The sequence below is a fragment of the Enhydra lutris genome, unplaced genomic scaffold (assembly GCF_002288905.1).
Source record: "Enhydra lutris kenyoni isolate GAN:26980312 unplaced genomic scaffold, ASM228890v2 scaffoldscaffold26, whole genome shotgun sequence".
Taxonomy (NCBI): Eukaryota; Metazoa; Chordata; class Mammalia; order Carnivora; family Mustelidae; genus Enhydra; species Enhydra lutris.
Genome location: NW_019154110.1, coordinates 7,628,343 through 7,654,009, shown reverse-complemented (window position 1 = coordinate 7,654,009; position 25,667 = coordinate 7,628,343). Strand labels below are relative to the sequence as shown.

The window sequence follows — 25,667 nt, the reverse complement described above, 5'->3', positions numbered from 1 at the left end:
TTAGAGTCAGACAGAGCCTAAGTTCAAATCCCAGCTATACAACTTACCAGCTGTGTGACCTTGGGCAAGTTACTTAACCTCTCTGACTCTGCATTCCATCACATCTAAAATAAGAATAATATTATTATCTACTCTGAGAAGTTGTTAGGAAGACTGAAATGAGTTAATATTTATGAAGTACTTAGAAAAAGCCTGAATAATATTGGGCACTGTATGAGTGTTTGATAAATACAAAATGAATGCAGAGAGCAGAAGGAAACATCAAACCACTTTTTAAAAATTCTCATGAGATGAGAGATGATATTGCATCCATAAATACAAGCTGTTAAAATAGGATGCTATTAAAAAGTAACATACAAAGAAAAAGTTGTGTTTTTTTTAACTCTTAGAAATTAAAATACAATTAGATTTTTTAAAAGTAATAATAATAAAAGGGTTGGAATTAGGGAAATTTCCTGAAAAGTAAAATGAAAAGACAAACAGATGGAAAATGGAGAGAAAAAAGATATGAAAATGAGAGGGTAAATCCAGGAAGTCCGACACGCTCCTACAAAGAGTTCTAGAATAACGAACCAGAGAGAATGGAGAAGAGGACGTTGGCAGAGAAGTAAGACACGAAGAGTTCCCAGCCGAAGCACGTGATTAATGGCTAAAGAATTCACCAAGTCCCGACCATAGAACAACCCAGACCAAGAGGCATCCTCGAGGAATTCAGGCTAACAGAGATGAGAGCAAACCTTCCAAGTTTTTGGAGAGAAAAAACAAATCGCCTACATAAGATCTACACTCAGCACGAGCCGGGACTGCTCAGCGGATGCGATTAAAACCAGAGGACACTGGGTGGAGAGGAGCGATGGGAAATCTTTCTTTTCTAAGACAGAATTCTCTACCCAGCAAGCTACAAATGAAGCATAAGGGTAGAATTTGATTTCAAATATATTCCAGGGGCACCTGGGTGGTACAGTCAGTAAAGCATCTGACTCTTGGTTGTGGCTCGGGTCATGATCTCAGGGTCATGAGATCAAGCCCCAGGTGGGGCTCCCTGCTCAGCTGCGAGTCTGCTTGAGATTCTCTCTCTCTCTCCCTCTCCCTTTGCCCCTCCCTCTGCTTGCGTGTACGCCCTCTCTCTCTCTCTCAAATAATCTTTAAATATACATATATAAATATATATTCCAAATATGTATATCATATAATTTCATACATAGATCAAATATATTGATATTATTTATTAATATTATATTAATTATATATCCTATATAATATTTAATAATATGTTATATCATATATCATATATTATATTAATATAATATTAATTACATGTATCTAATGGTGCTATAATCATAATTAATATATTAATTATATTTGCATGTTAATATAATATATACATATATTAATGTATACAATATATTTTTTGGCGAGAACATTTACATTCTACTCTCTTCACAGATTTCCATTATACCATACAGTGTTATCAACCATAGTCACCATGTTTTATATTATACCCTCTGACCTTATTCATCTTGAAAGTTGGTGTCTTTTTACCAACCTCTGCCTATTTCCCCCACCCTTACCCCCTGGCAACCACTCCTCTGTCTCTATGAGTTTGGATTTCTTTTTTTTTTTTCCCCATTTCTGTGATAGATATCTAGCAAACCAAAAAACAAAACAAAAGAAAGAAAGAAAAAAAAAAAAACACCAACAACCAAAGAGAAAAAGAAAACAGAACAGGAAACTCAAAAGACTTTTACAAGAAAAGACCAAAATGTTTAGATACTACAAGGCTGGGGTGTGGATACTATTTACCTAGTTCTGTAAGAGCTGGAGACTGGCTTAACCAAACTATCGTGTACGTCTCCAGGAGGATGGAAAGAAAAGAAACACAGCAGAGCACCCCTCCCAGAAGAAGTCTACGTCCTCACCTCCCATGGGAGGAATTTGGTGGCTAATACCTACAATTTTTTAAAACCAAGAAGTATCTTCCGAGCCATTGATGTCCAATGCAATATGAAAGTAAATACAAGTAAATACAAGAAGTAGTTTTTTTGGTTGGAAGTAGCTGTTTCTGAAAATTGGGGCTTGGGGCTGGGAGAGGCGGAGCCAACACTGCTGTTTTTCATTAAAAGCCTTGTGGAATCATTTGGCTTCTTAAATTATGTACAGACATTGCTTTGATAAAAATTAAAATTAAATTTAAAACGACCCAAACTTCTCTGCATAGCTGGAAAGCCTGAGCGCCTATCAGGAATAGCACAACTTCTATCTCCTGTCATAAATGGGACATAGGCAGACAGGATGCCGATGGTTGCTATGGTTTCTCTGACATCTCTGCTCCCAGGAAGCACTCCTGTCATAGTGCCTGGCGCTGGGGACCTTCCCGGAAAGAATCCCGAGAGTCGGGAACCCGGGGACGTGCAGCAGCCCGCTGGAGTTCCGGGCTCACGCTCGGAGGGGGTCTTTTCGCTGGATGGGGCAGGCGGAGGGGTCTCCACAGGTGCCCAGGGATCGGGAGAAAGGACGCCACGAGTCAGAAGCACGATTGGAAGCAAGCATCCATGAAGCAGCCAGAAAACTGACTTTCACCGTTCTGAGAACTGCCTTACATACATGCGGAAAATATATGTGCTCTCTCATACGTCGCAGCCCGGCTGACCGTATGCAGATGAAGCAGACCCAACTCAGAGCTCATGCCCTCCTAGTTGGTAAATTGCCAAGGCGACCTACTGTGTGCCACACCCTCAGGGATACGCAAGAAGGGCGCAGTCCAGGTTTGCAAGGAGTTCACGATCTAGGGACTATCTCCAGGGTTCCTTTTACAGAGGAGACGGAAATGCGTTGATCCAACAACCCTTCCGTTGCTTGCCGGCTGCCAGACTTCTGCGGTCTGGGCACATGTACACAATTAAATGTCATCAAGTGCTCTAACTGCTAAGGATAGATGGAGCAGGTGATGGGTTCCAGAAGGAAGGAAAAGGGCAAATCAGGGGAGGCTTCCAAGAGAAGGTGACCTTTGGGCCTCGTCTCGGGCCTGGCTGCCAGGCGGATATGCAGAGGATGGGAGTTAGAGAGGGTGTGAGGCATAAGGAGGTGAGAGGCCAAACAGAGAGAAGGGAATCTGGAGCAAAAGTCCAGAACAGCCCAAGGTGTCCATGGTAGCTAACTCTAAGGTTGAGACCCAGAGCTGGACGGTTGGACAGAAGTCAATCACATCAGATCTGGTGTGTGCTGCTAACCCATCAATGCTCTCCTGTGAGTCCTGCTCCCCAGAGGTTGGTCCTCCAACCAGCACACCAGCATCCCCTTGAGGCTTGTCAGAAATGCAGAATCTAGAGCCCAACCCGAATCTGCATTATAACAGGAGTCCCTGGCTGACTCATGTTCTAGGATGAGAAGCTCTGATCCAGACCACCGTCTCCCACCCTTTGGAAGTATGCAGATGCCTTTTTAACATCTTGACATTTCTCAGACGTCATTCCCCCCACATGAACGCTATCATGCTTTTTATATTCACTAATTGAGAAAATATTAAATTACAGAAGTAATTCAAAGTAATTCAAAGTAATGCTTTGAATAACTTTGACTTCTGTAATTATATCACAATCTATATACGTGATCTGTTTGGCATCTGCTTGTACCTAACTTCCATCACCAGTGTGTGCAAACAGAATGTTTATAAATAGAATCTCAATCATCCACCAACTTCCCCGATGGTTCCGGATATGTGGCACTTCCTGATGGCTTTTCAAGGGTGATGTCTCCTCCATGCGGGTTGCCTACCCAGAATCATCAGCCTTCTTACCAAGGAGTTTATAATCTGTGAGCCTGAATGCACCACGGAAACTCATTATTTAAAGAATCCTTGGGATAAATGTTTTTGTAATGAGAGCAGACCAAACTGCACACCGGTGCCTTCACGAATGTATGTTTTGTGGACCTTCTGTTTAACAGGAATGTGTCAAATGAAGCCACTCCTCTTTGTTGCATAACTAAGACCCAACATTAACCCTCTCCTTCCCCAACATGGACAAATCACTCCATAGGATACAACGTGCTTCACCTGCATCATATCCTCTGACCCTCATACGCTCTTAATGATGTAGACCGAGCAGGCTTAATCATTTAACAGATTAATCCATTGAACAGATGGTAAGTCAGCTAGTCTCTGAGGTGCCGAGTGGCTTTCCCATGACCTCATGGCCAAAGAGCATTGGAACTAGCGCTTGAATCTATCTCTGATTTGGTCCTTGGTTCTTTCCGCCAAGAGCTAGTGTTTCTTAACAATGAAAACAGAAAAAAGAGAAGGGAGGGATAAAAGCGGTTGCTTTGGTTAACATTTTCATTGCTTGGTTAACATCTTTGCCAGATCATGTCACAGGGGCTTTGAGGCTCTGCAGGAAGGGGTTGAGGTTTGCAGCCTTCACCACACTGTCGTGGCCACGTGCTAAGGAGCTGTCGTTGAGAACCCCGTACCCCACGAGCTGCCCTGAACAGATATCATTGCAGCCCGTCTGGCTTGGGGACACAGTGTTGATTTCTCTTCCTCCGGATCTGGTCTAGCCTCAAAATGTCACCTGTAAGCACTGGAGTATGAGTGTACCCGTCTCTGTGCTGGGTTCAGATTTGCTCATCTAGACGTGCTGCTCAGCTGGGCCTGTCAGGGGAGGGGTGGGCAGGGAGCACAAGACACACACAGCCCGATGTTAGCCAGGCAGCAATTCAGGGAGCCTTTGTGTTGTCTTTAGAAAACTCAGCCTCCTCTGACTTGTGAGGGCTGAGCAGCCATGTTGGGTTTTTAAAATCTAGTTTCCAGGACATTAAAATGAGATGCAGTGAGGTGAGGAGACTTGTGCATGATCGCGGGCTCCTAGAGTTGCAAAGCTAAAAGTCACCTGAGGGATCAGCTCTATTCCACAACCCCCCCCCCCTTTAATTTAAACAAGAGGAAACTAAGGCTCAGAGAGGCATTATAACTTGTCTGAGGTCACACAGCTATTCAGTGGTGGGGCTGGGAATCAGACTCAGGGCTCCATAATTTCAGAGCCCACACTTTTCTTGGGCTCCCCTTTCTCCTGCTCCCCTTTCCAGGGCCCACCTCGGCCTCCTTGGATTCCTCTATGCATGCCAGAAGGGCTGGAGGAACCAAGATGGCGCCCCTAGTGGACCACCGAAACAGTGTTTGGCAGAACCTTTCCACCAGAGCTCTCAATAGCTGGACCTAGGACCTCAGTCCCTATTATTGTCACCGTCCCACACAGTGAGCCTTCCCCTGAACTCTGAGATGAGAGAACACAGGCTGCTGAACCCAATGTCGATTAAAAGATTCTCTCCCTTCATCCTGTACAGCTTCATCCCTGTACAGCTTGAACCCTTATTAGCTTGTCACCTGGGACCAGTGCTTCCTCTAGTCGACTGACAAAGGGCAGGGGAGAGTGAGGAGTCAAGATACCTGGGTCCTGGACTCTGCCAGGCCACCACTTGCCATGTGGCCATTGGCCACTCTCTTCCCTGGGGGTCTCAATTTTCTCACCTACAAGATGAAAAGTTAGTTGAATTCAAGCAGTGTCAAGGACTGTCCTAGCTCCAAAATTCTATGCAGCCATGAATGATGGACCCTGGGCCTGTCCTTTCCTTTCTTTGGACTTTGGTTTCTTCACCTATAACATAGATACAATGTAAAAATATATATATAATTTATATATATATATATATATATTTCCCTAAGTGGGAAAATTGACATATTGACGACTGTCTCGGGATGCTGGGGAGGATCTGGGACGTGAAGTCTGTGAGCCCCAGAGCTTACCATACTCATGGGAGTGTAGTTGTTTGCCATGTCCTATAGGGACATGAATGGCTCAGAGTCCGGGCCTGCAAGCTCTCAAAGGGGACCTACCCCATGGAGAATGCAGCCAGTGACACCAGAACGGCATGCTGTCTGAGTGATGCCAGCTATTAGAGGGCAAAAAAGCAGAGCCTTGTGAGCGGACGGCCAGGGACGGATGCTGGATTTGCTCACTGTGGCTACAGCAAGCTGACCACTCTGAGCCTTTGTTTTCTTCTCTGTAAAACATTTGTTCTCGTGTCTGGAATAAGCCTGCCTCTCGGGGCAACTCTAAGGCATAATAAAGGGATCATCCAGCCTCTGACCACATCCCAGTGGCTCCGAGAACAGGCCAAGGGCATGCCTGTCTCGGGGCTTCCTCACCTGCTGGAACACACCTGCTTCCTCCTGGAACGCTCTCCTGGGGTCATCCCACGAGCCACCTGCCTGCTTCGGCCAGGTCCCTGCCTACAGATAGTCACGCTGGAAAGCCCTGGAGAGTCACAGCCCCCCCACCACCCCCCGCCTGTGCAGTCTCGCTGTCCTCTCCCATGCTTCTCTCCCCAGCACTGGGCGCGGCTGGCCTGTGTCCCTGGTTGGTGTCTGCTCCGCCCAGAATGGGAGCTCCGGGAGGACGCAGGACCTGCTCGGTTCCCTGCTGGGCCCCCGGCCCCTGGCCTGTGGCAGGTGTCCACGCAAGGCATTTGGTATGTCACTGTCCAGTGGACAAGGGGACAGATGCAGAATGGTGGCGAGCACCCAGGGCCCTCGGGAAGGCCAGAGTTTTCTCTGGTTCTGTGAACAGCAGCACTTCCAGGAGCCACTTCAGGGAAGTAAGAGGAGATGAGCATGGTTTCGGAGATAGTTCCTCTCTTACCCTCCTATCTCTTTCTCTGTCTCTCTCTCCATCATGTACACACACACTTCAGTCCCCAGAGAATGGCAGGGCCCAGCCCCAGCATCTGGTGAGCAGTGTCAGAGCCAGAGAAGCCAATGGGGGGCCCGGAGAGGGGGGTGGCCCAGCGGATGGACGGCCCCTCCCCAGCCTGGCTGAAACATGGACCTGGACACTGCAGGCCCCTCTCCCTGAGCTCAAAGAGCAGTGAGGCCCAAAGGCTGAGTCTCACCCCCACTGTGATATCATAGGCCACAGAAGCCAGGCAGATGGCAGCCACCCAAGACAGTAACACGAGCCAGGTCCCTTCAGCAGGGTGTCCCGAGCAGTCTTTGCTGTGACACCCCCGCCCCCAGCTTAAGTCCCTACACAGCTGCCCGCCAGGCTCTGAATGACTGACCACCTGCTGCCTTGAGATGGTGGCGTGGGTCCCGATGGCTCAGCAGGTCTTGTGTGGACCCAGCTTGACCAAAACCTCGCCTAGGAGACCCAGACAAATGGGCCACCCTCCTGGCATCTCTGTATCTCCGCTGTAAAAGGAGAAGCTGGGACTCTGTGAGTCTCAGAGATCAGCTGTGCTGTGTGTTCACTTCTGCAAGCAGTATGATACTTACTATGTGCCAAGCATTATGCAGATATGCATGAATTAAACACTGATCCTGTCCCCAAGTATCTCCCAGTCTTAGTGGAGAAAGAGTTAAGTGGAAAAGAGAAGTACCAGATATTGGGACATCCAATGGAGGAGACCTTCCAGGACAGGAAAGCTAGATAGGGATCAACCAGATGGAAGGGGAAGAGAAGGGCCAGTCCAGATGCAGGGGGTCCCATCAGGAAGGAGGAGTGAGAAAGGACACCTGACCCAGCTGGGTTTTTTTTTTTAATAAGAACATTATTTATTATTGAGACTTGAGTTTATAAATCCATTTTTTTAATTGAAGTAAATTTAGTTTATTTTTTTGTGAGTTATTATCCAGCTGGGTTTTATTGAAAGCTGGAAACACTGAATAAGGACGGTGACAGCATTATAAGCCTGAGCATTTCTTAATCACCAGACTCTGTGCTAAGGGTTTTCTGTGCAATGCCAATAGCCCTATGAAGACAGATCCATTATTAGGTCCAAACCCATTCTGCAAATTTTGCAGAAAACCCAGGCTCCAAGAGATGAAAAAGCTTGCCAAAGGTCACAGAGCTAGACTTGATCTTAGCCTGCCTGACCCCAGAGCCCCAAGAATTTAACCAACTGTCCTAGGCTCTGTCTGGTTCTGACCCCCCAGGTAGAAGGCCCTGTGTTCCTACCTCTCTTACAATGCCTAGGTCACTCCCTGGGAAAAAGCGTTCTCTACTCCAGGTGAGAGCTCTGCTCACCATGGCCCCACCCAGTGTCCCCAGGATGTCCATCTACCATGAAGGGCTACTGTCTGTCCTGTGGGAGACAGGGATAGTGTCCTGAGCTCCTTTGCACAGAAGTCTCTCCAGGTCAAAGCACCGAGCATACCTCCGCTAGCGAAGCCTCCAGGAATGAGGACACACTGGGGTTAGGGCCATGGGGAAGGTTAGCATGGAAACAAGAAGACTTCTGGTCACAGTATGTAACTTCAGATCCTTGAAGGTGTGTCAAGTGGAAAAAGGGATGGAGCTGGGAGCAGGGGGAAAATCTATAAACAGGCAGTTTTCAGCTCAAAATAAGAATGACCTTTGAAAACCATGGACCACCCTGAAGGCCGTGAGGTCTCCCGCCAAGAATACTCAGACACAGCAGCGTCCTTCCATGCATGGTGCTGCACAGGTGCCTCTAGCTGTCTCCCAGAGCCCGGGCAGTACATGCCCTCTGGGGTCCGAACCAGTGAGGACACAAGCAGGCAATCAACAGGATAATCCAAGGAAAGACGAAGGAAGGACTGTTTACAAAGGTGTGGGCAAGGCTTAGGGAGGGCAGGACAGCCACTACCATGCCTAGGGAAAGGGGAAGAGAGCTGGCATCAGAACTCAGACAGAGAGCAATACCAAGAGCTCCCCTTAGCCCCCCCAGTGCAGAACTGTGGCTCTCCTAGGTGCTGTGCGGCTAACTCGCAGTGACCCAGCAACTGGAGCTAAGAGACTGAATATCCCAGAGTCACTCCTCTCTCCTCCAGTTTCCTACAGGCCCATCATCACTGGCTGACCCCAGCCAGAAGCCAGAGGGTGAGGGAGCCCATCAGGACAGTCTCTGCAGGTGCAGCTCCCAGGGCAGAGAGCCGAATGCAGAGGACTGGCTAGGGGAGGCTATCCTGCACTGAGCTGAGCCCCCATGCATCTGGCCTCCCTCCTACCCTCTCCTCTCCAGCTAGCTATCCTAGCCACTGTTGTAAAGTTGGTTTTGGCCAACACAGATTGCTCTGTATCAACATATCCCTGCCTTAGCCTAGAAAATTCCTCTGGCTTTTCAGAAAATCTTCCCTTCCTACTTCCCTCGTGTTTACTTTCTTGGCATATTTCCTGTAATTTGCAAAGATTAAAGATTTAAGCTTCTTTTATTGCTATGTACTTTCCCGGCCCCATTATGCATTCTGCCCGTGGCTTGCCCATCTCCTCCCTCAGAGGTTCCAAATCCTTTCTGCACGCACAGAAAACGCTCTACAGGTAGACCTCACCTTGAGCCGGCCATGGCTGTGTACTTGAAAAGGGGTACGGTATTCTGGCTTGGGCTGGGACGCGCCTTACCGCTTTCCTCCTGATCCAACATTATCTTTCATGTTTGGTCTTAATTAACAAGGGCTCCCAACACTGTGCATATAGTAACTTTCCCTTTCGCTGTGCTCTCTCATGCTCTCACGCACTCACTCGCTCTCAGGGGCTTTGAATCCTGGTGTTCATGATATGTAAACAAATCCTTTGCTGCACTTGGGGCCTGCACTCTCGCGTGTCAGATCATTTGGTGGTGAGGGGAACACGAGGCTGGGAAGAATTCTGTCCATGCCAGTCTGGGTTCTGGTCAGGGCTGGCTCCTCCAACGTGCCACCGATGTGGTCATGCTGGTCCCCGTGCTCCAAAGGCCACACCCTTGCTTGAATGTTCAGCTGTGGCTGTCTTGAAATTCATAATTTTTTTTAAGAAGGGTCCCCACATTTTCATTTTGTGCTGGGACCCCAAAACTGCGTGGGTTGTCCCAGTTATTGTTATAGCTGCTAATGCTGTGGTTTTACGGGCAACCCACCTAATTCTCAGCAGGAGGGACCCCCCCCCACCTCCAAGTCGTGTGATGTGGACAAGCAGCCTGTGCTGTTGGCATTTCCCTGGGTCCAACCAGACCCTGGGCAGACTCGCAGCTGTCAAAGGGCAGGGAATGAATTAGAAGTCAGAGGACTTGACTTCTAGCCCCTGCTCTACCCTGGACTTGCTGTGTGCACTTGGCCAAGTCACTTCCCCTCTCTGGACTAGATTGCTACTTGCCCACCTGTGTTTGGCCTCAGTTAACCTATAGTCGAATTTCTGGAAATGCAGATGCCTGGGCTCTACCCCCAGAGTGACTGGATGGAGGGGTGGGTCCCCAGAATCATCACCCAGAGCTCCCTACATGATTTTGATGTGCATTCCAGTCCAAGAACCTCTGAGGTACCTGACTGGAGCCTTTGACTCTGTCTATATTGGATCACTGCATTCTTAAGTTGGGTCTTCACTGTGACACTGATAGCATCCATGTCCAGGAAGTGTAGGACACTGCGGGTGGGTACCACAGGGCAGAGACTGGAAGGGGGCTGCTCACTACTCAGACTGGAGAATGATCCACAGAGGGAGGCTGAAGGCAGCTCTATGAAGGAAGAGAAACTATCTGGAGATGGGAGACTAAGTAGTGTTATGGAGAACCAGGGCCGGAGGACCTGTGCTGTCCCTGATGCTGTGAGACGTCTGAATCTGTTCATACCTAACATTCTCCAGTGGCACTGCCCACTGAAGTTGTCACTAGCCACATGCGACTATTTAAGTAAATTAATTAAATTGAAATTCAATTAAAGATAAATAAGGCAAACAAAAAAAAAAAGGTAAGTATGTGAGGTGATAGATGTATTAATTAATCTGATGAGGAAATCCTTTCCTAACAGGTACATATATCAAATCCTCACATCTTATACTTTACCTCACAATATGTCAGTTGTACCTCGGTAAAGCTGGGGGGGTTAACTAGGCAATTAATTGAAATTTCAGTTCCTTGGTTGCACTTGCCACACTTCATGTTGTTATAGCTCCTATGTTGGAGAGCACGGATTCTAGAACATTCCACCTTGACAGAAAGTTCTCTAAAGAGAGTGGAAGCCTTACCCATCACTCTTTTCTGTGTCCAGCCAGTCGCTGGATATTTGTAATGATAGGAGATCATTTAGAAATGTACTCTGCCCCAGCCCCTGCTGCTTCTGGAATAAACTCCCCTTCCAAATCCCAACCCGCTCTGGCTGGCCTTGGGCAGCTCTCACAAGGCAGGCATACCTGGCCTGTCTGCTTTGCCCATTACTCGAAGCGTTTCTGACAGAAAGACTTCACCTTTCATTTCTCCCTGTAAGCCATGGGTCCCCTCCTTTGAGCCTGTCTTACTGGCTCTCGGGTTTCCTAAGCTCAGTTACCTAGCTGGCACGCAGCTTCAGAGAGCTCCAGAAAACAAGTTTTGGCATCTCTCCCATCCCACACCCCACAGCTCACTGAACATGACTTCAGTTCATCCAAGCACAAGCATCCCTGTGATCCCAGCATCACACCACTTCCGCTGCTTCCCTATCCAAGCTTGTTCATCAGGCTCCTGACCTCTCCTCCACCCTTCCCCTTCCCACCCATCCTCTATCTCCCGCAGTCACCTTCCCTGATGCTCCTGTGGGGCACTGGGAGGAATAAGGGGCACTCACTTCTCTGCAGCATTCACCATCCCTGGGAGAGACAGGCCCCAAATCACAGGCATGCCAGGACATTCGGACAGCATTTTGCACACAGACAATCTGGGTAAAAAAATAGCAGAACATTTGACCGCTGGAGGGAAGGGGGTGTGTTTGTGGATTGCCTGGGATCCTCTCCCATTTCTCTAACACAGGACAAAAGGATTCCTGACTGAGGGTCTCTTCTTCCTAAACCCCATGCCAGCCACTAAGCTCCAAATTTGGACTCTGAAACCCCTGCCTATCCTTCTTACTAATCCCTGTGTGCCTACTAAGCCCTTCTGTGTATGTACCCCTACCTTGGATTTGTTGCCCATCAGAGACCCCCCGCCCCTGCCTCTGTCACTGGACACCAGGCTGTCTGTGGGTCTTACCCATTCCCGTGCCTGGCCCCAGCCCTTCCCTCCTCTCAGTGTTCGTCCCCAGACTATGATCCCAGTGCTAACACCTCCCTCCCTCACTCACCTCGACCTCCATTTGTCCCCTACTCCATCTTCCCCCATTCCTGCATTTATCCATCCTCTCCCCATTCCCTTCTTTGAGAACACTCCTTGATTTGGACTCTAGATTGGCCTTGTCCATTAATAACTGCGTGAAGTTTGAGTCACAAATCCCTTATTCACTCAGCAGGCATTGCCTGAGTGCATGCTATATGGCCTGGCCCCACAGAGGACCTTTGAGATCCAGGGAGACAGCCCAGAACTTGGCTTCAGGATCCTCCAGCCTGGTGGATAAAGAATTAGTGCCCGGTGTGGCAGAAGTTTCATCAGGCATATGTAAGGAACACAAGAGAGCAAGAGAAGGGTTCGCTTTGGGTGGGGCTGGGGGCTGAATCTTCGGGGACGAGTAGGGAGATTGGTCGGGTGGACAAGGTTGAAAGGCTTTCCAGGCAGAAGGAATGCATGTGCATTCATGCAGAGCAGAGACCAGTAACAACCAATCTGGGCAGCCCGGGAGGGCTGGACCATCTGGCGCCATGAAGGAGGCTGCCCCGAGAAGGCTGGTAACAGGGGCAGGTTATGGAGGCTGCGCTCCTTATCAGCCTGGGAGAAAGTTGCGCAGGTTTTCATGCTGGACAGCTCCCTCTGCGGGCTGTTGGGCAAGAGTAAGACTGAGGATTCTGACCCAGGAAAGGCTCATACAGCCCACCTGTGCATTCTCCACCAATTGTGAGCCCATCTCTGCCATCCCATCACCTTCCACCACTCTTGCCACCTCCCGCTGCCAAGGGCCATTTCTCTTGTGAAGTGAAAGAGAGGCAGAAGTGTCTCTTCTGGTTGCCCATCTCCTACAGCTCCAAGGGGCAGCAGGCATCTTAGCATACAAGCAAGTCCTCTATTTTCATTTCTGCTGCTGTGTCTTCGTCTCTTCCCCCTCCTGATCCCCTCACCTTCAGCTCATGGCCCAGGAGAGAAGCTAGTGAATAAAATAAAGGTGCTTGACTCACTTCCTAATCCCATTTTATAGTGCCAGAGTCCAAAGCAAAGGGTTGGCTTAACTGGCCCGAATTAGCTTCTGACAGCTACTATAACAGATGCCACAAACTTCCTGGCTTCAAACAACACAGATTTATTCTGTTATAGTGCTGGAAGTCAGATGTCCAAAACCCGGTCTCACAGGGCAAAAATCTAGGGGCTGGCAGGGCTGCATTCCTTATGCGGGTTCCAGGGGGAAAATCTGTCCCCCTGCCTTGTCCAGCATCCCGTGGCTTGTGGCTCTTTCCTCCATGTCCAAAACCAGCAACAAAGCTTCTTCCATTCTATCCCTGACTCTGACCCTCCTGCCTCCTTCTCATGAGGACCCTTGTGATGACATTGGGCTGCCCAGATAATCCAGGATAACCTCCCCATCTCCAGGTCCCTCACTTAATCCCATCTGCAGTATCCCTTCTGCAGGGCAAAGTGACATCTTCATAGTTTCCAGGGATAAAGATGTAGATGTATTTGCAGACCATCATACTGCCCACCATGTGGCCTTTTCTGGCGTCCCTCTGAGCTTCTGAATCCCAGGAGTCTGTGAGCATCTGCTATCGCTGACCCATGGCTCTGTGTGTCTTTGTCCTTTCAGAGGAAACGACATTTGAAGCAGGAGTGAAAGTTCAGATCCACAGTCAGTCTGAGCCGCCTTTCATCCAAGAACTGGGCTTTGGGGTGGCTCCAGGGTTCCAGACTTTCGTGGCCACCCAGGAGCAGAGGGTAAGTTCCTGGGCTCCCTGGACTAGAGGTCCCGGGCCGACGCCGGCCACCTGCATAGGCATGAAGAGGGGAAATGGGACTCCCACTTTTGGAAGGCTCTGAGTCCACTCAGGAGGCCTGAGCGGGGATGGGCTTGGGACAGAGGTTCACCTAGAAATTGGAGACAGGTATCAGCTTAACCTCTGTGACCCAATTCTCCCATACCATCCATCAGTTCCTAAAATTGGGTGTGAGAGAAACCCAGCTTACTTTCTTTTTCACTGAATTGGGTCAGGGTTTTTTCCAGAACCTTTTGGGTGGGGGGGGGGGGCAAAACTTTCTTAATCTATGGGAAAGCACTGAGAGTGTGGGCCTCCCAAGCTGTTCCCCATACTTAATGCCTGGATACTGGCTGGAGCACACAGTGGGTGGGATGTCGGCTTTGAGGCAGACACAGAGGAGGCTGGGAGGCTGGCTGGCCTCCACAGGCCTCAGAGGTTGAGACAGGTGGAGAGATCAGAAATGAGCATGCAAGGGTGTCCTAGGTGGGAACCAAGTGGCACAGCCAGAAAACCTCATCTTTAAGGACAAAGAAGGAGGGCATGGAGCAGATGGCAGGGATCCAAGTTCAGGGCTGAGGATTTGAGTCGAGAAGGGCAAGAACACAGACGAACAAGTCCAGGCATGCAGACAACAGGCTGCCCTGGTGAGCCCAGAACCCAAGCTATTAGCCTCATGGGCTTTTGAGTACCGCCAACCCCAAGCAAAGCCAGACACTCGTTAAAGTGACAAGGACAGATTTTAATCAAAAATATACCCTTGCAGTAGGGACAAAGATTCAGCATGAACGGAACTCAACTTCCATTTTCACAGAGGTTGCTGGCATCTTAATGTAAATGTGAGGAGAAGGGAGGGGAGCAGAAGGGTCTGGGGTAGTCAGGGAAGTGAAACATGGCAGAAAGCAGGAAGGGGGGGACTGTTCCATGAGAAACCCACCTGGGTTTGCTAACGGGCACCTGTCAGAGTTAGGCTCCTATCTGTCCACAAAGACAAGGGGACGGAAGCCCAATCTTTAGGTGTTGGCTGGAGCAAATAGTAAATACTTTGGGCAGGCTTGAGTTTTCTTAGGCAGGGACTTACCTTCCATGAGTGACACCAAAGAAATTTCTGGCCTGAGTGGGAAGCTGGAGCTCAGGACTTCTAAGAACCCTTGACTCTCTTCCTCTTCCCAAAAGGAAACCAAGGGACTCCCCACGGTGAGCGAGAGACAGGGACAACCTGTTCTGGGCTTCAGAGAACAAATTTGTTGTGTGCTTTGAAGTGTGTTCTCAGAAAATCAGCCTCATTCATAGCAGCCTTGCGATGAGTATTATAACTAATAATAAGATATTTGGTTAAACATTTTACAAATCTTCAAAGCATTTCTGCTTCATCTCATTTCATCATTTCATTCGTATTAATAGAGAAATACAAAAACACATCCTGGAGCTAAACCTAATAATAAATTATGTTTACATGTATATGAAAGAGCATATTCATAGGAAATAAGACTCAAAGGAAATAAGCCAGAATACCCACAGTGGGGGAATTGTGAATGATTTATTTTCTTTTCTGGGTTTTCCACGTGTTTTAGAATGTGGCTCTTTTGTTTATTCATTCAACAAATGTTTGTTGAACCCCAACTATAAACAAGGTGGCGGAGATACGGTGGTGAACAAAAGAGACCCAGGGTCTGTCCCGCAAAGCCCACGGATTAGCAGTTTCTTTCCCAAACAAAAACAATAATTAAATAATGTGAAGCAAAGTGTAATGGTGATTGGTCCCATTTGTATGATCTCATTCTGCCATTAGTATCCAGCTGACCCTGGTTCTCAAACACCGCATTTTAGTGATTCAGAAGTACAGTTGACTTCTGAACAACATGGGGTTTGAGGCACCAACCTCTAACAGAGAGTCGAAAGTCTATAAGCTTTGACTCCCCAGGAACTGAATTAGTAATAGCCTACTGTTGACCAGAATTAACACATATTTTGTATGTTCTATGGATTATATACCAGAGTCTTACAATAAAGTAAGCTAGAGCTAGGAAAATGTTAAGAAAATTATAGGGAAGAGAAAATACACTTACCACATTGTACTATATTTATAAAACACACACACATATAAGAACACCTGTCTTGTTCAAGGGTCCACTGTACTTTTTTTTTCATATTTTAACATTTCTGAAATCGGGATTTGTCTCTCAATCAATGGCACCTTAGAGCTAAAACTAGCATTGCTATTTCTTTCTCCGTGGCATATAAAATCATGGTGTATCCTACGGTCTGCCTTGGCTACATTGTTTCCCTTCCAGCATTCCCTGCTTCAGCTCAAAGCTCAAGGGAGTCTTGCGAAAAGGCCAGGGGTGACAAGACTGTGGGAGCAGGAAGCCCTTTCCTGGAAAGTTGAGGTGAATCACACTAGGGAAATGGACTCCTGAGTGAGAGCCCAAAGAGGAACTGGTGATTGAAAGGATACCTACCATGAATCCCTTTGAGAATGGGGAAGTCCTTTTGCATGGTAAAAAATCACTCAACCCACGCCAAGTATATACAGACCTCCTTCTTTATTTTTTCATTTTTTTAATTCCAAAAGAGCACACTATTGCACTGTCACCCAAAGCAAAGATCACTGTTTTAAAAATCAGTATCTGCCCTAAACCCAGTAAAGCCAGGGTATGCTGCTGCCTTCCAGGACAGGCTGAGAAACACACCTCTGGCTCGCTCAGCTACAGTGGGAGCCCTGTGTGATCCCAGGACCGGCACCACCACCACCAGAGACAAGCAGCGGGATGATACACTGGGGTGGAGACAGACCCTGGAAGGGGGATATAATACCAATCACTTCCAACTGAGCACACACCAACTACCAGGCATCAAGCAACCGAGACCCTTGACATGCATTCTTTCATTTTACCCCCACAGCAACCCCAAAAAGGAAATAATATTATCTCCACGTTCCAGAAGATAAAACTGCACAGTTAGGTAACTTGCTTAAGGTTGCATAGTAGGGGGAGAGCAGGGCCCAACTGTGAGCCCACATCTCTCTGTGGAGAGGAAATCAGCCTGGGGGCCCAGAGGCCTCAAGTCTAGTCCTAATGTGCTGTGAGACCTCCGACAATTTGCTTCCCTCCCTGTGCCGTGGGTTTCCCAAGCATGGAATGGAAGGGCTGGGTTAGACGACCTCAAAGGGCCTCCAGCATTAATAGCCCCGCAGTCCCAGGTAAATAGTATCCCTAAAACTTTAGAAGAGAGGTTCTGAGCATGCTCCTCGGTGGTAACCCTGCCTCAGCTCACACACAGAGTGGTCACATTGCTACCCTACCGAAATCCCTTAAATTCCAGCACTTCTCATAATTTGCAAAGCCTCAACCCTTAAGAATGGCTTCTGAGGTCCTGTTCAATGTGGCCCCAGCCCTCTCTCCGGCTTCATCATTCCCTGTGGTTGACGAACATGCCTTGGACATCAGCCAGACACTCTGTGTCCTTCGATGCCTGCTTCATGCATTTGCTCCCGCTGTTCCCTCTGCCCAGAATCCCTTCTTTGTCTTATCTGCTTGGCAAAGGCCTACTCATACTTCCAAACGCTGCTTAAAGATCATGGTCTTTAAGAAGACTTTCTCCCACCCCTAAGAAGGAGCTAGTTGCTCCATTCAACTCTCTGCACATTCATTTATTCCTTCAGCAAATACTCAATGAGCACTTCTTGTGCCGGGAAAATGAAAATCAGCAAGACCTGCTCCCAACCTGGGAGCGCTCAGAGAATGAAGTGGGTTTGTTGATAATTTTGTGACACTCCTTAAGAGATACAAAAGTCTCCTTGTAGGACTTACTTTCCTTGTGCATCACTTATCTTTACACCTGCCTTTTAAGAACTGATTTCTTTAACCTCCAGCAGCCCTTGTCTCATTGTAGACTGGGAGCTCCCTGAGAGCAAGGCCTGTACCTCTTAGATTCTATAACATCGGTGCCTTGCTTATATGTGAGCTTAGGAAATGTGCATTGATCAAAGAATGAATGAACTCTGATGCCCAGATCCGCACCCTCTGCTCAAATAGCACTCAAATGTTATACTCTAAAGCTCTCCCTGCCTCCCCCCTCCCACCCCTGCCAAAATCCCCATGTAAATGTGCCCTGAGGTCTCTCCTTCTCCCTGAGGCTAAGCCAGCCTGTGACAGATGACGTTATCTTTATCATTCTGTCTACACACTTAGAGATCCTAATCAAATCAAAAGCTTATGAAATGGGTCAGGGTTGGAGACCATCCGTGTACATGAGAGTGGATGCAGCAGATGAGAAGAGCAGGATAGCACTCTGGAATTTGCGGAGAATTATATGAGTGTGTGGATAGATCAAGTGCAAAGCTAGGACATTCAAGTTTAGTGCTTATTAAGACCCAAGACTGTCTTCAATGTTGACATCATCAGTCAAACTCTTTTCCCTAATTTAAGGTGATTGCCAATCCTGATGGGATTCCCAGTTGTGATTTGATATCAGAAGACTTTCATCATCTCCCATGCCCTCCTCCAAGAGCCTAGTGGTGATTCAAATTAGTAATTCAGCCACTTTGCCCATACCTCTAGGTAGGTCTGAGAATGAATCTGGAGATCCTGGGTAGTCAGTAGGCCACCAGCCCCTACTGTTCAGAAAATTTCCTGGAAAACATGGCCCTGGGTCTATATTTCGAAGTCTCAGAAATGCCTTGGGGTACAGGGTTGGAAAATCACTGGCCAGAGGTATCCCATTTTCACCAAGAACCCCTTTCAACACCACTCGTTCATTCGCCAGTGGGAATGAGAAGGGTTCCAATCCCAAAACCTGGACTCCGTGTTGGTTCCTCACTTGGGCTGTTTCCAAAGTACCATAAGAATGCCCACCGTCACACCCTACCCTGCACTGAGCAGCTGCCCACTGGCCTGTTTGGGACTGTAAATAAAGGCAAATATAAATGGTTGGGTCCTGCTGGACCCAATTAGGTCATTGGCGGGATGTGTGGGCCCAGCTGGCTCCTGCAGAAGCTTATGCCTTTGCCTTTAGTGTAGGTTGGCCACACTTCCAACATTTGGAGGGAATTCTGCTATGGCTCACAACAATAGTATCCCCTACCCCACCCCCAAATAAACAGTCTCAGCTGTTGGGTGGGGTGCCCCCGTCTGCTCTTGACAGCTCCGCTCAAGCTTCCAAATGCAACTTCCTAAGTGACTCTCAAAAGACAAGACTCATTCATCAATGTGACAGCCAGATCCAGGGTCTGTAGTATCTGCTTCATGGGCCTCATTAGAAATGAAAGTTGGCCCATTTGGTTTTTTCAAGGCAGAAGAGAGAACTTGTTGTGCCTGCCTTCAGCAGCTTCTAAAATGCCCAAGCTGGCGTCACATAAATATGGTAGCATCTGGTTCTACTCCAGAAAGCACCACGGAGGCGCCAGAAGGCAGGACGGCCTGCTGGGTGGCCATTCCCTCCATGATCAATAGGGTACGTGTCTCCCATAAACAGATAAAAATAAGAACCAACTAAGCATTTACTAGCATAGCTACTTAACCACTCGTTACCACTCAGCATCCAAAATAGAAATTCTCCCAGATCCCCACATGGTTTTGCCAATACTCGGGTTTTCGCCCTTCTTTCCTACACAACGAGTGCTTGCTTTTTTCAAAGTGGAAGTGATGGCAGGGGGTGGAGAAGGAAGAAGAAGCCTTGTTGATTGGCTAGGATGAGCCAGTATCTCAGCTCTATTGGGGTTATCCCAAAATAAGCCCACATAAAAATATGTTCAAGTCTCGTAAGAAGATAAAATCACTCTACCCTGCCTCCCCTCTACCTTGCAGCCTCTCCCTTCTTTCCCTAACAAAGTGCCTCCAAACCACTCTGGAGACTTGTCTCTCCTTCCTCACCTCCCTTATACTTCCCATCCCACCCGCAGCACTCCACTGAAACAGCTCTTCATCAAGGTGACCTACGAAATCTTTGTAGCCAAAGGCTGTCTTTGTTGCTAAGGACACTCCCCACTCCTCAGTCATTACCCTACCTGGTTTCTCAGTGGCAGGTAACCTGTTGATCATGCCCTCCTGAGACACTCTTTTCTCTGGTCTGATTTCCTTCTTAGTCCCCTTCATGAGCAGTTCTTTCTCTGTTCACCCCTTCGACAGCGGGTGCTCCAAGATGTTGTTTCTGGCCTCTCCCAGCCTTCAGTCTCCTTGAATGCCCTTGACCATGACTCTCAGATCACTACTCCCAGCCCAGATGCAGCCAAACCCCTCCCCCACAGAGTCCCATGGGCATCTCAAATCAACAGTCTAAATGGAACTCCTCCTCTTCCCCACCCTCACACCCGCACCCCAACGCTGCTGCTCCGCCTAAGTCCCACAACCCTGTGAGTGTCCTGAGTACACATATGCACTCACTAGAGGGTGACCTTGTGCCTCATTCTTCTCATCTGGAAAATGGGAATGATGACAGTTCCTATCTCAGAGGCTAACTGGAGGACTGAGTTAATGCCTTCACGTAGAACACTTCTTAGCATACAGTAAGTGCTCAGTAGATGTCTGCAATTATTATCCCCCACCCTGGACACTACTTTAATTCAGTCCTTTGTGATTCTGCACCTGGATAAGAACAGCTGCCTCCGTTGTCCCTGCTGCCCATCCAGCTCCTCTGCAAGCCATTCTCTGCCATCAACATGATCTTTGTAAAGTACAGATCCGAGCATTTCCCTTCCTCATTGCTGGATGAAGCCTGGGAGTCCCCACACGGCCCTTTCTGCTCTGGTCCCTGGCTGCTTTTTCAGCAATACCCTTCTGCTCCCCAGCCTCCCACACAATGCACCGGCTACCCCAAACCGTGGGCCGTTATTCCCAAGCATCACGTGCTCTCCCCTTTCTCTCCCTGCCAGCAACACCCTTCCCACCCTTTCCTTTACCGGACCCATATGTGTCCTTTGAGATTCAGCTCAAATGTTACCTCCTCCAGAAGGTCATCCTGGAGTACTCTGTGTGAATCTCTAGCATAAAATTCATACATTATAATCATCTGTTTACTTCTTCTCTTTCTCCCCTTCCAGACTGTGAACTCTTTGAAAATACGATTCCCCCTCTTCTGTTCCTTATATTTCAGTATTTTGTGTGCTGCCTTACAGACAGATCATCCTTGATAAATTGTATTGAATGGAATGAATGAGTAAATGAATGCATGACAGAGAGAGAAGGAGACTGCTTTATCATGCTATTTCCGTGACTGATACCCATTGATGTCTTGGAGACTGCTTTATTGTGCTAGTTTCCTGCTCGATACCCATTGATGTCTTTCCAGAGACAGAATAAAGTCCCAATTCCACATCCCAGCTCCAGCTAGCACCTTTCTCAGTGGCTACATCTCACCATGCTTTGGCAGCCGCCCTCTGTTCCACACACTGCTGGGTCTTCCTGCCCCACCCCTTGCTCATTTCCTGCTGACTCGCTCGTTTATCGAATATGTGCTCTGTGCCCGGCACTGTGTGAGGCATGAATGATCCCACCATGAACAGGACTGATCCAACTCTTCTCAGAAGAGAAGCAGACACTCCAATAATCAATCACAGATTAAAAGCTCTATGTGTCTGTGTAATATGCCCTCAATATACTTTAAACTTCTTACGGGAACATATCAGCTCTTATCATTCTTAAATGGAAGGATGAATGGATGGAATGTTGTAGAATGATCTCAGAGGTCCACCCTCAGTAATTTACAGTCCATATAAGCTCCTGTTAGCTTCCAGAGTTGATGTAACTGAATTAAACAGTCTAACACTAGGAACTAAAAAAGAAAAAGACCCTTTACTGAGCGCATGGAGAAAAGCGATTAGCTGGAAATGATACGAATTGACATGGCAGCCCCGGCCGGAGTCCAAAGTCTAGATCTTCCGTGGTACCCACCCTCACTAGCAACCATCAGGACAGAACTAGCGGCTCCTGGACGCTCTCTGCCCTGGCTCTGACATCAGAAGCCAGTGGCTTATCTCAATGGCCTCCCTTGCGGAGGAAAGCAGACTCTAACGTCTGTTGACTCAGGTACTTTATCTTACTCCGGAGACAAGTTAATATATCAGAATATTCTTTGTTTGGGTCCTGCTACTCAGTATACCATGTTATCTTCTGATTCCCAAGCAGCTTGCTGTCTGAACTCTGAACAGTGTGGCCTTGGTTTCTGATTTTTTTTTTTTTTTTTTTAATAAGGGGCCAAAAAAAAAGTCTGTAGAGGACACTTCCATACACAGGCTGAAAGCCATCTCATCTTTTTCTTGCCAACGGGGAAGGTTGGATAATCACAAACAGATCTTTTAGAAATATTAACCCTAATGAAGGAGGGAAGGAGGGCATTTGAACAGCCCTGCTGGCGATCAGACGGATCAGACCGTCTTGACAAAGGCAGAGGAAGAGAGGCTTGGAAAAGACATCTCTTTCCTATGTCTCCCGTCCCCCTTCACTCTTGAAAACAGCTTTTGCTCAGGGATAGAGAAGTCCCCACATTTGTTTATGTGGTGACAAAAGGGCTGGATGGCCCCAGGAATCATTCGAGATGGACTAATAAATCTCAGTGCTAATCTGTTAGACTGTTCTAGCCCCAAAGCATGTCCGGCCCCTCACCTACAGAATTCCTCTCTCTATCTCTCTCTTTCTTGAGTATTTAAAACATTCTAACAACAGCCAGCTGGCTATTAATATAATATAATATATTTAATATAAATTTACATAATAGCACAATTCGTTTGCATAGTTTGCTCCAAGCAATGAGAGTATGCCCTATGAGGGCTAAGGTTCCAAAACAATGAGCACAGAGCCTCACACTGTAAGTCAGTGAGTGAAGGAGGGGTGGACTTAATCAAAATTGATTAATGGATTGCTCCAAACCCTGCAGCACAGCCTGCTGGAGAACAAAAATGTCATTCCAAAACGAGAGTCGTGGGTCCTTGATTTATCAGCTTTGTGTTTTAAGATGTCACTCAGAGTCCTTAGAATGGGGCCTTTGACACAGCCGGGTGGCAAAGGACAGGAAGGTGGCATCTGGCCAAAGCCTGGAGGAGAGCCTGGAGGATCTGCAAAAGGAGCAGCAGAAGGGGAGGGAGACCCCAACAGAGAAGCCATGCATCCCTGCAGAGGGCAGATCAGGCAGCTGTAGAGAGTGTAAACTGGTAGAGCCTTTAGGCTGGGAAGGTGCGTGAGGACTTGGCAGGATCCATCCAGGTAAAAAAAAAAAAAAACACGCATCCCCACCGATCTAGCAATTTCTGTCCTGCAGAAATATTTAAAAATGTTCCCCAAGAAGCCTGGATAAAGGTCTTTTCTGCAGCATTGTTTGCAAGAGCAAATAATTGGACCCAACTCAATGGACTGGGGATGCTTCTGCGTCTGCACTTCCTGCCCCTCCTCCCACCCCAACCTCCCGGCAACAGTTAAAGAGGGTAAGAAAGACCTGGAGGTCCCTTGAGGAACATTTCCAAGACCTATTGGTGAGAAAAGCAAGTTACAGAACGACACAGGCAGTTCGGTCCTATTTGTATTGAAAATATTCACATGCTAAACTAAACTCTTATAAATGCACATGTATGCAAATAGCACACAGAAAAATTCTGGAGAGGTTCGTACCCTACTGAGAGCCACTCAGAGGAAGGCGAAAGAATGGAGTATGCCAGATTTTCCTCTTTTTCTGGATGCCTGGAATATTTATTAAAAGGGGGAATTTGTGCATTCATGTATTAGTTGTGCAATTTTTTTTTAAGATTTTGTTTATTTATTTGACAGAGAGAGACACAGCAAGAGGGGAAGCACAAGCAGGGGGAGTGGGAGAGGGAGAAGCAGGCTTCCAGAAGAGCAGGAAGCCTGATGCAGGGCTCCATCCCAGGACCCTGGGACCATGACCTGCGCAGAAGGCAGATGCTTAACCACTGAGCCACCCAGGCGCCCCAGTTGTGCAGTGTTTTAAGGACATGCATAATAGAGCTATTTACAAACATGTTTTATTGTTTGGACCCTGGCATCTAACAGACAGATGGGCTCCTTTTATAAAGGGTGGTGGAGGTGTGCTCCCTGCCCCCAGGGGCAGCCTCCTCTCCAGGCTCGTCTCATCCTGCAACACCTTCCCCAACAGACAGTCTCCACCAGACCCTGCTTCTGCTCCCAGCACAGGCAAAGACCGTAGAGAAAGGCCTGCAGCTCTGAAGGCCTGTTTTTGAAGTTAGTTTAAAAGGAAAAAGTACCCCCCCCCCCCAAACACACACACACTCAGGTCTGGGGCCAGAGTGTACAGTTCCCAAAGATCATTAAAGAGCAGGGCCCAGAACACATCAGTCCTCCATCCAGGTCGGATGCATTCAATAAGCTCATGATTGGATTGGGTTGATTAGGTTAGATTAGACTGACAAGTGTCCTTAACCATTCATTCCACAGTTCCTGAAGTCACACTCTGCCCCCTTCTACCTCTGTGCCCTCAGGCCTGGCTGCCTCAAGGGATTTCACCCTCTCCCTGCCCACTTTGGAGACAATGGGTACTCTCACTTCTTGTGAGTCTGTCTCTGGGAGTGAGACTTACTCTGTGCATGCCCCAGCACCTGTGCCAGGGACCAGAATATAATAGGGGCTCAGTCAGTGTTTATTACATTGAATTGAACCGATCTGAGCCCTCCTGCACCTCCATCAAAAGGCCTAAAGGGAGCCAGAAGCAGGAGCAGACTGGACCAGGCTGGGAAAGCTTCCGCCTCCCCTGGGCTGGTCAGGCTCCTCTGAGGCCGAGCCCCAGACTGGCCCCATCGCCAAGGCCGCTGCCTCTGAGACCCGGAGGGAGAAGGCAGAGGACAGTGTGGTGCTCAGTGCTGGCCGATGGAGGACAGGAGCTTGAGGTCAGCCGCATTTAGAACCTCAGAAGGAGCGCAAACAGGGACTCCTCCCTCTCTGAGGGGACACAGCCTCGGGAGAGACATCACTGTGCAGGCAAGTCTTTCAAGACATCATAACCGAAGTTTACTGAGTCCAGAATGTGTCCTATCTATTATCTCAGGGATGCCTCTCAAACGGAATAAGGTAGAAGTCACTGGAAACCGTTTCATAGGAAATCAAATTGGAGCACAGGAAAGTGAAGAAACTTGCCCAAAGATACACAGCTAGGACGTGATTCAGCTTGGAATTGGGGTCAGTTTGACACCAAAGCCTCGGGCTCCAATCATTTAGAAATACTGCCTTCGGTTGCTCTGGGGTGTTTCTGCTTCTCTTCTGGCCAGGGGAACAGGACAGGCTCTGAGGAACTCAGAGAGGGAGAAACCAAAACACAGGAAGAGGGCTGCCCCTGGGCAGATGCCGTGGGAAGCCCCCAGGTGCAGGAGAAGGAGGGCCAGCTCCAGAAATGGAAAGGAAGGGAGAGGAGAGGAGGCCACTGAGACACATTCAGCACAAGCACAGCACCTCCAAAATGGATGGAGAGAAGGGCAGGGCCCACACAGACACGAGAAGGAGCCAAGGGCAGCTGCCACCCTGGGTCCTACGGGCTGTGCTTCTATCTGGTTTCTTCCTACAAAGATCGTAACATATGCTTACTGGAGAAAATTGGTGGGGAACAGAAAAGTAGTAAAACATAAGCCATAGGACTCGCCCTTAGAGGAAGGAATGGTTTTGCATTTGGCATCTTTCCTTGCGGTTCTCTCTCTGTATACTTTATTGTTCGTTTCTGCTTAGTTAGGGTTCTCGGGGTGGCAAGGAGCAGATCGCCTCAGAGGCTCACTCGGGAAGGGGCCTGGGAGCTGAAGGCTGCAGAGAGGCTGCAGACCTAGGGCAAACAAAGCGTGTCTAGTCCGGTGCCCGCTGAGAGCCGGAGCCAATG

The 25,667-nt window shown here is 48.2% G+C and overlaps 1 protein-coding gene across 2 annotated transcripts in view; it reads left to right on the top strand.

The window, feature by feature from the left end:
- Positions 1-25,667, top strand: part of LOC111151502 (acid sensing ion channel subunit 2) — a 1,010,285-nt gene that overhangs the window by 935,125 nt on the left and 49,493 nt on the right. For both annotated transcript variants that reach the window (XM_022509526.1, XM_022509525.1), the window contains exon 3: positions 13,679-13,806. In XM_022509526.1, coding sequence (XP_022365234.1) covers positions 13,679-13,806 — 128 coding nt within the window. The remainder of the gene's footprint in view (positions 1-13,678; positions 13,807-25,667) is intronic.